The sequence below is a fragment of the Salmo trutta genome, chromosome 22 (genome assembly GCF_901001165.1).
Source record: "Salmo trutta chromosome 22, fSalTru1.1, whole genome shotgun sequence".
Classification (NCBI taxonomy): domain Eukaryota; kingdom Metazoa; phylum Chordata; class Actinopteri; order Salmoniformes; family Salmonidae; genus Salmo; species Salmo trutta.
Window position 1 is genome coordinate 36,769,206 of NC_042978.1, and position 12,332 is coordinate 36,781,537.

Below are 12,332 nucleotides of genomic sequence, written 5' to 3' on the forward strand. Positions count from 1 at the left end.
TGAGCGTTCATACAGGCCTGCGTGTGAGCGTTTATACAGGCCTGTGTGTGAGCGTTTATACAGGCCTGTGTGTGAGCGTTTATACAGCCTCCAGTATTTATGCTGCAGTAGTTTATGTGTCGGGGGGCCAGGGTCAGTCTGTTACATCTGGAGTATTCTCTTGTCTTATCCGGTGTCCTGTGTGAATTTAAATATGCTCTCTCTAATTCTCTCTTTCTTTCTTTCTCTCGGAGGACCTGAGCCCTAGGACCATGCCTCAGGACCACCTGGCATGATGACTCCTTGCTGTCCCCAGACCACCTGGCCATGCTGCTGCTCCAGTTTCAACTGTTCTGCCTGCGGCTACGGAACCCTGACCTGTTCACCGGACGTGCTTGTTGCACCCTCGACAACTACTATGATTATTATTATTTGACCATGCTGGTCATTTATGAACATTTTAATATCTTAACCATGTTATGTTATAATATCCACCCGGCACAGCCAGAAGAGGACTGGCCACCCCTCATAGCCTGGTTCCTCTCTAGGTTTCTTCCTAGGTTTTTGGCCTTTCTAGGGAGTTTTTCCTAGGGAGTTTTTCCTAGCCACCGTGCTTCTTTCACATGCATTGCTTGCTGTTTGGGGTTTTAGGCTGGGTTTCTGTACAGCACTTTGAGATTTCAGCTGATGTACGAAGGGCTATATAAATACATTTGATTTGATTTGACACAGGCCTGTGTGTGAGCGTTTGTACAGGCCTGCATGTGAGCGTTTGTACAGGCCTGCGTGTGAGCGTTTGTACAGGCCTGCGTGTGAGCGTTTGTGTGTGTAGGTGAAGTATTCCTAGTATCCATCCCAGTTCAGGGTGGTTTATGTGCATCTGTCACGCATGGCCTGTCCATCAGGTCTTTAGTTATAGCCAGTTGACAGGTTGATGAGGGACAGAGCTGAGAGAGGAGGTCCAACCATCATGCAGCTCAGTACGGGGGGGCTGTGTCGTACCAGGCCTCCTAACTGGTTGATCACATGACAATATTGGTTCTAGTAACAATGTGGCCAGAAGAACAGTCCAATCAAATCATCTAATACAGGCAAGAAATGAACCAGAACAAAAAGGATCAATATAAGCATAATGTAGTGGATAATGACTCCAGGGATGTGGCTGGTCCTTCAAAACAACAAAGCAGCATGTGTGTGATTCTGTGGATGCCTGAGGGTGCATGCGTTTCTGTGTGTGTGATTACCTCATGCAGCCATGTGAGTGAGTGAGTGAGTGAGTGAGTGAGTGAGTGAGTGAGAGAGAGAGAGACACACACACACACAGTGTGCCCACCTGTTTGACACAGAGGGCCTGAGAAAGTGAAGAGGAATGAACAGAATGTCTGTCTGTGAGCACTGGGGTTGGGCCCAGATATGTTAGTGTGTGTGTGTGTGTGTGTGTGTGTGTTGCCTGATTAACACAGCTATGGGAGAGTGGTGGGGAATGGCATTTAGAGTGGGATATTTTACCGAGCAGCTGAGGAGAGAAATACACACACGCGAGATTCACTCTCCTCACTCTATAGCCTCACTATTAAAATAGTGAGAGATGATTACTGGCATGCAGAAAGATTATTTTACACAAATGGGTACATGCATGGACATTGATTTCAGACTACACAGTTGCTGTGTTGCAAACAAACAAACACATGCCCTATAGAGCTGTGTGTGTGTGTGTGTGACAGAGAAAGAAGAGCGAACTTTCAGGAAAGAAAGAAGGAGAGGAGTGATAGAGGAGAGATTCTGGTGAGAAACTAGAGAGTGTGTGAACGAGCGAATGATGCAGAGAAACAAACTAAAAGAAAGACATTAAGCCACGGCCAAATAAGGACAGGCTTTTGAGTGAGACGCATCAAATGACATCAGCGTGTGTTGTATTGGTGCCATATTTTATTTATATTTAATATATATATATATATATATATATATCTCTATATATATATATCTCTAATGCTAGATGGAATGGTTCAATCAATTCAATACAGAAAGAGATCTTTAGAATAAACTACTGTGCTGTATAACATAATAAAAACATATGAGTATAAATCTGCTGCCCCGATTTTAATAACATACACCATTTAGCTGACACTTTTATCTAACGCGACTTCCAGTCACACGTGCATACAGAGGGGGTGTCGTGGGGTTGGCTTGATCTGATTAACGACATCAGAGACAGATGGAATATGAGGTGTTAATCTCTCCGGCCAGGAAACGTAGACCTCTTTATCAACATGTAGTCATGTCAGCCAAAACAAACACCTTCCCCGCGTCAACAGATCCACACACCTTCCCCGCGTCAACAGATCCACACACCTTCCCCGCGTCAACAGATCCACACACCTTCCCCGCGTCAACAGATCCACACACCTTCCCCGCATCAACAGATCCACACACCTTCCCCGCGTCAACAGATCCACACACCTTCCCCGCGTCAACAGATCCACACACCTTCCCCGCGTCAACAGATCCACACACCTTCCCCGCATCAACAGATCCACACACCTTCCCCGCGTCAACAGATCCACACACCTTCCCCGCGTCAACAGATCCACACACCTTCCCCGCATCAACAGATCCACACACCTTCCCCGCATCAACAGATCCACACACCTTCCCCGCATCAACAGATCCACACACCTTCCCCGCATCAACAGATCCACACACCTTCCCCGCATTAACAGATCCACACACCTTCCCCGCATTAACAGATCCACACACCCACGTTACATCTCATATACTAAAGCTGAAGAACTGCACATTCAGGTACTTTTGATGGTGAATTCATTAAACATAAAAAGGAAAATGGCGCACACTGCTGCTCATGATACCAGGTGATTTTATTATGATGATCCGACCATTAGGTCTTCATGCCTGTGTGTGTGTTTAATACCGGGTGATTGTTTGTGTTAGTCAGTCAAGCTCGTTGTTAAAAGACTTTAAGATTATTAGAACGTTTTGATTCTAGAGAGGGTGAGTGTGTGTGTGAACTGTAGCAAAAACAGTGGTGGAAAAAGTACCCAATTGTCATACTTGAGTAAAAGATACCTTAATAGAAAATGACTGAAGTAAAAGTGTAAAATACTACTGTGTTTTTGGTTTTAAATATACTTAACTATCTAAAGTAAATGTAATTGCAATAATATACTTAAGTATCAAAAATAAAAATAAAAAATAAAAGTATAAATCATTTCAAACTCCTTATATTAAGCAAACAAGATGACACCATTTACTTTTTTCCGTGTTTCGTGAGTCCGCCAGATCAGAGGCAATAGGGATGATCAGGGATGATCAGGGATGTTCTCTTGAGTGTGTGACTTAGACCATTTTCCTGTCCTGCTAAGCATTCAAAATGTAACTTTTATACTTTTGGGTGTCAGGGAAAATGTATGGAGTAAAAAGTACAAAAATATAAATAGTAAAGTAGATTCCCCAAAAAACGTAAAAGTATTTTTACTTAAGTACTTACCCCTCAATAAAATCACCCGGGCGCACGAGCAACAGTGTGCAGCAATTTCCTTTTCCTGCATGCATGACTAAATTGCTTTGAATAAAACCGTCTGCTAAATGGCATAATAATATGTTAGAAATCATTGAATCACTATCTTGATAAGTCACATGAAGACCTAATAGCAGAGTCAAGGGGTAAGACTATAATATAGTATTATATAAGAATTATTCTGTCACTAAGTGAAGCCTAAATACATCTGTGGTTAGAGGCACACATGACACTGAACACCATAGGTAGTGTGTGTGCATACATGTGTGAGATGACAGGTTGCAGACAGTGGGAAATGACAATGAGAGGTTAACAGTGTCTGATGACGGACCACACAGCAGTGATTTATGGACCTAATAAATGGGCTGATCGTCAGCACGGTAACGAGATCCCCACAAGGTTTCGGGGGAGGGGGTACCAATAACTTGATGCTGAGAGATGTGGGGACATAGCTGCCATATCAGAGCCAGTACAGGAACCTGAACCACTCCACCTCTAACGCACAAACAGGTCAACATTCTAACCCCGCCCGGGTGGGAGAAAGAAGACTGTGTGTGTGTGTGTGTGTGTGTGTGTGTGTGTGTGTGTGTGGGTGTAGCAGTGAAAGGGATCTGTCCAGCCAGGGTGATTTACACAAACAGAGCTAGACAAACTGACAACAGAAACTGCAATAAAACACTACCCAGCCACTGACTGAGGGGATAAGAATGTGTGTGTGTGTGTGTGTGTGATGGTACCAAATAAAGTCATACCAACTCTCAACCAGTTAACCATATGTTGAGTGAGGGACAGCAACAGTACACACTGTACAGTCACACACCCCTTCCTATATCTAGAAATACTCCTTCACACCATCACACTGGATAATCTGCCATTTGTTTAGTAAACAAACAATAGCCGGTTGCCCTCTCAGCTTTGCCCCTTGACCTTTGCAAAACCAAAGTGGACACGTTGTTTGCGGACCGCACAACCTAGGCTACACTTATGAGGAACACGTTTTGGTTCATTCCATTAACGAATGGTCAATTTATTCAGTCTTTTGTTTGTAGCGCTCCTGTTAATGTTGAGTAAGTATGTGCACCCGATTATGCATTATGCAGGCTACCTGCATAAAGCGGAGCCAATCACCACCTTCCGTAGACACCTGAAACCCCACCTCTTTAGGGAATACCTGGGATAGGATATAGTAATCCTTCTAACCCCCCCCAAAAAAATATATAGATGTACTATTGTAAAGTGGCTGTTCCACTGGATACCATAAGGTGAATGCACCAATTTGTAAGTCGCTCTGGATAAGAGCGTCTGCTAAATGACGTAAATGTACCTGGCCTGGGCTACCTGGCCTGGAAAGGTGCCCGTTTTGTGGATCTGATAGTATTTCTGTGTCTTAACCCCCCACCAAATAGCCTACAGCTGTCTGTCAGGAGCTCACTGGCATGGGAAACTCTGAGGGCCCAGAATATTCTATACAATGTTGCAAGTTTGCTAGCCAGCTTCAGGCCAGACCAAGTCAATAGTTGATACAATGTTTTAAGTTCCTTGCAGACAGGCCATGTGTAGCCAATTGATTTATAGGATGTCTTTTAAAATCAGGATATTTTCTACCTGCAGGCTGCAATGTTTTTATTTGTTGGCTTTATGTAGGCTATTTTTACATAGAAGCAATAGAAGTTACTTTAAGAATTATGATTAACCACATGATAATGATTTTGAGATACGAAGGCTTTATTCTAAATGAAATGAAAATGTGCATATGCAAATCATAACTGGCACGCAGATCGGTAGAAATGGTACAATAAATTGGCACTCCAAATGGAAAAGGTTGACAACCCCTGGTGTAGCCTATTACCTACCGGTAACTTCAGGAGCTTCATGGCAGAATCTATGAAGGCCAGCAGCAGCAGCAGGAGGAGGAGGGTCGGGAACAGGTTTTTCTTCTTCTGGTTAGACTATCTTGATCTCTACCCCCCCACCCAGAGTCATTTGTGTGTCTTAATTATTGAATCACTGTGTGCTTAAAGCATATAGTTGATTTTATGAAAACATATAGGGTGTGTCAATATAGAGAAAAATACAAGTTTTAACATTTTGATCAATCGATTTGTTGAAAGAACATACGAAGCTAGGTTGACTAAGATTTTGTTTTGTCAGGGACAGCCCTAGTGGAAACTAAACTTTAGACAACAGGGTGATCAAATTAAGATCATATGTTAAAGGGGAAATCCACCACTTTTCAACCTTAAATTCATCATCTCCAGCACCATACCAGTGTATTTTACAAATGACGTGTATCTACATTCTGTAGTTTCCCTTTAAGATTCAGAGAAATAACAGCGCAAACAATGTGATTATAATAGGCTACATTACATTACACAGAGACATAAACAGTCACAAAGAGACCAACAAAGACAGATGGAGAGAGGCTGAAATAGAGATGGATGGAGGGAGGGAGAGAACTAGGAGAGATATCCGTCACATAGGGCCTGAACCCGCATGGCTCAGCACTCCTCCACTCTCCTCCTTTCTGTGTTCTGTCCGTTCCTGTCCTTTATCTGCTTTATTAGGTTATCTGGGCTCTCGCACCCCCCCTCAGGATTCATTACGGCCTTAACTGCTCACTTAGGTTTATGCTCTCTTTAAATTAAACTGCAGATAACCGGGCAGCCAAATAAACACCTGCACTACCGCCGAGAAAGAGAGAACTCATTGAAGAGGAAATGAAGAAAAATAACAGTGTCTGTGTGGTCATCAGTACTGTAAGACTGGTCCCCATCATTAGTAATTCAATTTGCTCTTTATTAGAAGCTCTTATCTGCAGCACAGACGGCTACTTTCTATCTCTCTCCCTCGTTCCATCTTCTTCTATCGCAACATCCTTTCTTTCCTCCATTTATCCTTCCCTCCCTTTCTCCCTCACTACATCACTGAGAAACAAACAATATAAGTCCTGCTTCAGGCCAGCTACATCTCTACACTTACAGAGGACGATAAAGCACAGAACTAGGAGAAAGAATGACTGGATGGAGAGAGAGAGAGAGAGAGACGGAGGGGTCAGAGACAGAACGAGACAAGAGAAGAATTAGACAGCAGGAAAGCAATTGAGGACAGATAATTTGTGTGAGGGGGGAGAGGAGGAGGGTGAATGAAGAGAGAGAAAGGAGAGAGAAGCAGAGAGAGTGAGCTATGGAGAGAGTGCCAGACAGCCAGCCATCAGGATGAATAAAGCCTAATGTTAATAGTGATGGCTTTTTTAATGTCTACTCGACTCCATTGACTGGGGGCGATTACACTGAGATGGGCATGAGAGGGATGAAGAGAATGGAGGGGTGGAAGGAAGGGAGGAGGGGCCGAGGGTTGTAAAAACACAGATTGCGTTCCATCAGGTTAGGCCTATATTCTCTAGTTCGTTAAAACAATCCAATTTGCAAAAGGATAATTATGCATTAGCTGCTTTTTATCTAGTGGGCTGGCTGGGGGGAGAGGAGAGTGGTGGTGCCAGGACTTGATAGCAGCAGCCTCTTCCCCACCTTCACCCACTGCAAATTACCCACTATCACGGCTCAACTGGGTAATCAATTACCACCCCTCCCTACCCCCTACACACACACAGATCACAGCAGCGCTCCATAGGCCTCTCAGAGAGAGCAATGCTGACCCCTATTGGAGAGAGGGGACAGTGTGGAATAAAATTGGCCCAATCAAAGCACTGGCAACAGTGCAAATGTCCAACAGTGTCCTAAAATGAGTCACTAAACCATAGAGCTATTGGATAGACTGGATCCACAGTACTGTCCATGTAATGTCATTCTCCACGGAGGATATATTCATTAAGTGAATTCGTCACGGCTAACAGAGACAACACCACTCACAACTAGCTGAATGAACTAGCTAGACCTCCTGAGTCCTGAGTAGAAGGAAAATTATAGTAAACAAACTATTTATCTAATAGGACCTCTATATGATTTACTCTCACTGTCAGTGGAAATCTGACGGTGTGTTAAGTTTAAAATGGATAGAAATTCCATGAATTCCTCCATTTATTTCAGAGGTACAGTTGATGTAAAAAGGGTCAGAGTTGTTTTTCTGGACAATTTACTTCTTGGCCTAATAGGATGAATCATGTTTACCCCCGTATTCCCTAGTGTTTGCCAGGATGTAATCGTAATTAGTAAGATCTTATTTATTTTTCCTGGTTAAATAAAATGTAAAATAAAGTGCTGTCTTTCTACCTGTCCTGGAGGGGCTGGGGGAGAGACGTCGTAGCTTGTGTCTGCCGAACGAGACCAGTTCACGGGACAGGGTCCAGACCGGGCTGTGTGTCCGAACCGGGCTGTGTGTCCGAACCGGGCTGTGTGTCCGTCGGCAGAGAGAGTAGCGGCTGTTCAGGGTCATGTCTGCTGGGCTGGACCTCCGCTCTGATCCAGACTCACTGCAACACACAGGACAGAGTATGTGTCAGAGACAGGTAGGTGTGTGTGTGTGTGTGTGTGTGTGTGTGTGTGTGTGTGTGTGTGTGTGTGTGTGTGTGAGAGAGAGAGCGAGGAGTGTGTCAAAACATTCAAAAAAAGATAGATTTGCTGCCACTCTGGCCAAAGGCAATATTACATGTTCACTGGTACAAAATCAGGATAAAAAGAGACATATTCCAACATGCATTACTAGACGTAAGAGAATAGGTATGAGACAAGTAAAGACATCTCTGGCTTCCCTTAATCCTCCTCTTTCTCACCTGCTAGCCGACCTCCTGATAATCTTCATCCTGCTCCTGAGTTTGAACCCTCCAGAGGAGGAGGAGGGGGGCACTATTATGTGTTGAGTTACAGATAAAGGGACACTGGACACCCCCTTGGCCCCGTTCTCTTTCTCCGAGGTCCAATGAAACACAGACCCACGTCGGGCCCCTATCCCTCCTCCTGTACCAGTCTGCCCCCCTCCTCCAGACACTGCCTTCCAGCGGTAGCGACTACCGAGGGAGGTGGAGGCACCTGCTGCTTTACGCTGCTTGGCTAAAAGACTTGGGGATTTGGGTTTCTTGGCTTCCCCCTCTCCCTTCTCTGCAGCTCTCTGTGGCAGAGCCAGGGCTTTGGGTGAGAGGGGCTTCCGGGACAGCCTGGCCTGGCCACTTGCAGAAGACGACACCCAGGTGTACTTGGTGGTCTTAGGGACTGCGATGGATAAACTGAGCCTACGGGGAACCTTCTTGATGGGGGCAGAGGCTCTTCTACTGGGGATGGCTGAGGCACAACTGGGGAGCCCAGGATGGGAGACTGGGATGGGGGAAGAGGTGATGAGTATGTCTGGGGGCTGGGCCTCTGTTCTGGCCTGGCTGGGCCCAGCTCCTCCTGGCTGATGGCTGTTCACCCAAGTGAACTTGGAGTGTCTCTGGGGAGAGGAGGTTGTCTGGGGCTGGGCTGGTGTGCAAGTGGACATGGGGCTTAGTTGGGTTCCTTGTAGGGCACTAGGGGAGGCAGAGAGAGGGAGTGGAAGAAGTAAAGGTGGGTTCGTATCGCTAGGGATGAGGTTGCCAGTGGTTGCCTTGACAGTGTGTTTACCTCCTGTGCTGGTTTTCTCAGAGTGACGAGGTCTGATATGCAGCTGAGCAGTGCTCTGGATCATGGTGGTAGTAACAGTAGATTTGTCTGAGACAGGGACACTTATCAATTCTGTATTATTTCCTCCAGGGGCAGTGGTTTTCACAGGCAGTCCCATGCCCTTCCCTTCAGTGGTGGGCTGAAACTCATGTTTAGTCGCTCTCTGCTGGTCGTCTGGACGTCCAGGCCCTGTTAGCCCAGAGAGTCCCAGCCAAGCATCACCCCCAGGTCCTGTTCTCCCTCTGCCTGATTCAGTCTCTGACTCTATAGCTGTGGATCCACTGCCTGTCACAGTTCTTCTCACTCCCCCTGTGAGTGCATACTGCTGGCCCCTTGGTCCTGTTAGATCCCCAGACGTAGCACATTTTGTTCCATCCTTCTCTCCTCTAGCCAGGTCCTTATTGCTGTGGCTGGGCTGTGAGGTGCCTCTAGCATTAAGGGGCAGCAAGCCAGTAGAGGAGTTGGGTTCTGCAGAAACTAACAGCTGCTCTAAAGAGTGCTTGGCAGTCTGTATAGTAGGTCTACTCTGCTGGGCTGAGCTGGTCTTGTTATTGAGGGAGTAGGTCTTCCTCCAGTGTCCCGCGGACTGAGGGGGGTAAGGCCCACCCCGGGAGGGGAATGTGGGGGTGAAAGATGAGCTGTGACCCCTGCCTCGTGGCGGTGGCCTCGCTGGGTGCCACTGCCGGCCAGAAGTAGAAGGGACATCTCCATGGACACTCTTATGGTTGTTGATGAGACCTGTTAGATGACAGAACGAGGTTAAGAGGTAGCTGGCAAAAGTGGTAAATTAAAGTTTAAAGGCGTGAATCTAGCTAGCCTCTACGTTCGGTCGTCCATATGTAGAGGCAAGAATATAGTTAGTAACCAACGCGCCTGCTAGCGATAGCCAGCTAGCTAGGCATAAACAGCTAGGCATAAACAACGTATTGGTTCGCAAACACAGCCATGATAACAACTCTCAAATTTAATATTTCAGTATCAGCTAGTTATTAAATATAATACATCAGTAATGTTCACTGCACTGTAAACCACCAACTTACTTTGCAACAGATCGATTTGCCTTTTCAGCGCGTCTCTCTCCATGTTTACGTCCGAAGCTCCTATCGTCATCATGCAGCGCCACGGATATGTGTATTGCCGCGTTCATAACAACTGTGAACTGTGAACTGGTGCCGCGTTCAAACAGCTGGGAACTCGGAAAAAATTTGCTCCGACTGGGGAAATTCGATTTGAACGGTCATCAAACTTGGAATTCCAACTCGGGAACTCGGGCCTCTTTCAAGAGCTCCGACTTTCGGACCCGAAGATCACTGAAGTGATGATTTTTGTCTCGTATTTTTCCGAGTTCCCAGTTGTTTTGAACGGGGCATATGACGACACAACAGTGAAACGAAAGAGGAAGTGAAGTGACTCGCTAGCTAGATACCGATCAAATCTTGCCTACTCTCGTAAGAAGATTTACATTACAACTTACAAGGTAAACAATATTGACTAAAATGGTATCTATAGTTACAGCATATGACTGAGCATACAGCTTGTAGTAATTGGACTGATAGTTATTGCTCAATGCAATGGAGGGAATAAATAGCTGCGATCGAAGTTGGTTTGCACTTTGCTCAGTAGTCGCAGTTGGCAGCTGGCTTTCACTTTCTACGTGTGGTCTAATGCTGGTGTTATAATGGACTTTCTGTAGTGTGAGTAAGTTTACGTATGTGTTTATATATATGTATGTGTATATATGTACAGTGCATTCGGAAAATACTCAGACCCCTTCCCTTTTCCACATTGGTACGTTACAGCCTTATTCTAAATGTATTATCTTCCCCCCCTCAATCTACACACATTACCCTATAATGACGAAGCAAAAACAGGTTTTTAGAAATGTTTTGCAAATGCATATAAAACAATCAACAACAGAAATATCACATTTACATAAGTATTCAGAACCTTTACTCAGTACTTTGTTGAAGCACCTTTGGCAGTGATTGCAGCCTCGGGTCTTCTTGGGTATGACGCTACAAGCTTGGCACACCTGTATTTGGGGAGTTTCTCCCATTCTTCTCTGCAGATCCTCTCAAGCTCTGTCAGATTGAATGGGGAGCGTCGCTGCACAGCTATTTTCAGGTCTATCCAGAGATGTTCGATCGTGTTCAAGTCCGGGCTCTGGGTGGGCCACTCAAGGACATTCAGAAACTTGTCCCGAAGCCACTCCTGTGTTTTCTTGGCTGTGTGCTTAGATTCGTTGTCCTGTTGGAAGGTGAACCTTCGCCCCGGTCTGAGCACTCTGGAGCAGCTTTTCAGGAAGAATCCCACTGTACTTTTCTCTGTTAATCTTTCCCTTGATCCTGACTAGTCTCCCAGTCCCTGCCACTGAAAAACATCCCCACAGCACAATGGCAAATTCCAAGCAGGCTGTCATGTACTTTTTACTGAGGAGTGGCTTCCGTCTTGCCACTCTACCATAAAGACCTGATTGGTGGAGTGCTGCAGAGATGGTTCTCCTTCTGGAAGCTTTTCCCATCTCCATAGAGGAACTCTGGCACTCTGTCAGAGTGACCATCGGGTTCTTGGTCACTTCCCTGACCAAGGCCCTTCTCCCCCAATTGCTCAGTTTGGCCGGGTGGCCAGCTCTAGGAAGAGTCTTGGTAGTTCCAAACTTCTTCCATTTAAGAATGATGGAGGCCACTGTGTTGTTGGGGACCTTCAATGCTGCAGACATTTTTTGGTACCCTTCCCCAGATCTGTACCTCGACACAATCCTGTCTCGGAGCTCTACAGACAAATCCATCGACCTCATGGCTGGATTTTTGCTCTGACATGCACTGTCAACTGTGGGACCTTATATAGATAGGTGTGTGCCTTTCCAAATCATGTCCAATCAATTGAATTTACCACAGGTTGACTCCAGTCAAGTTGTAGAAACATCTCAAGGATGATCAATGGAAACAGGATGTGAGGACAGATGCTGGGAGACGAGAAGCAAGTACAGGGAGTGAACATTTAATAAACAACATGAAACCGAACATGGACAGCATCTGGACAGGGAAAACATAAACAACACTAATGCTGACACGGGGAACAAACTGAGGAACAGAAAGATATAGACAAGGCAATCAACAAATTGACGGAGTCCAATGAGCGCTGATGCGCGTAATGATTGGCAGCCTGGCGCCCTTGAGCGCCAGAGAGAGGGAGCGGGAGCAGGCGTGACACAGGATGCATCTGAG

The 12,332-nt window shown here is 45.7% G+C and overlaps 2 protein-coding genes across 6 annotated transcripts in view; one reads left to right on the forward strand and one right to left on the reverse strand.

The window, feature by feature from the left end:
* Nucleotides 1–5,324: 5,324 nt before the first annotated feature.
* LOC115158668 (uncharacterized) lies at nucleotides 5,325–10,276 on the reverse strand. 2 transcript variants are annotated; one of them, XM_029707864.1, is made up of 4 exons: nucleotides 10,146–10,276; nucleotides 8,244–9,843; nucleotides 7,744–7,943; nucleotides 5,325–5,475 (listed from the first exon to the last, which is right to left on the reverse strand). In XM_029707864.1, the coding sequence occupies exons 1-4, from the start codon at nucleotides 10,216–10,218 to the stop codon at nucleotides 5,459–5,461; spliced, it is 1,890 nt and encodes a 629-aa protein (XP_029563724.1). In that variant the 5' UTR covers nucleotides 10,219–10,276; the 3' UTR covers nucleotides 5,325–5,458. The 2 variants fall into 2 exon arrangements, with proteins under 2 accessions (XP_029563724.1, XP_029563723.1); XM_029707863.1 differs by lacking the exon at nucleotides 5,325–5,475 and having other exon boundaries at nucleotides 7,280–7,943.
* Nucleotides 10,277–10,440: 164 nt separating this feature from the next.
* The window catches only part of cyldl (cylindromatosis (turban tumor syndrome), like), a 12,016-nt gene continuing 10,124 nt past the window's right edge, over nucleotides 10,441–12,332 (forward strand). For 2 of the 4 annotated variants that reach the window (XM_029707859.1, XM_029707858.1), the window contains exon 1: nucleotides 10,441–10,582. The gene's annotated coding sequence lies outside the window, so the exon portion shown is untranslated. Of the gene's footprint in view, nucleotides 10,804–12,332 lie in introns of all 4 variants that reach the window. The other 2 variants (XM_029707860.1, XM_029707862.1) reach the window with 2 other exon arrangements.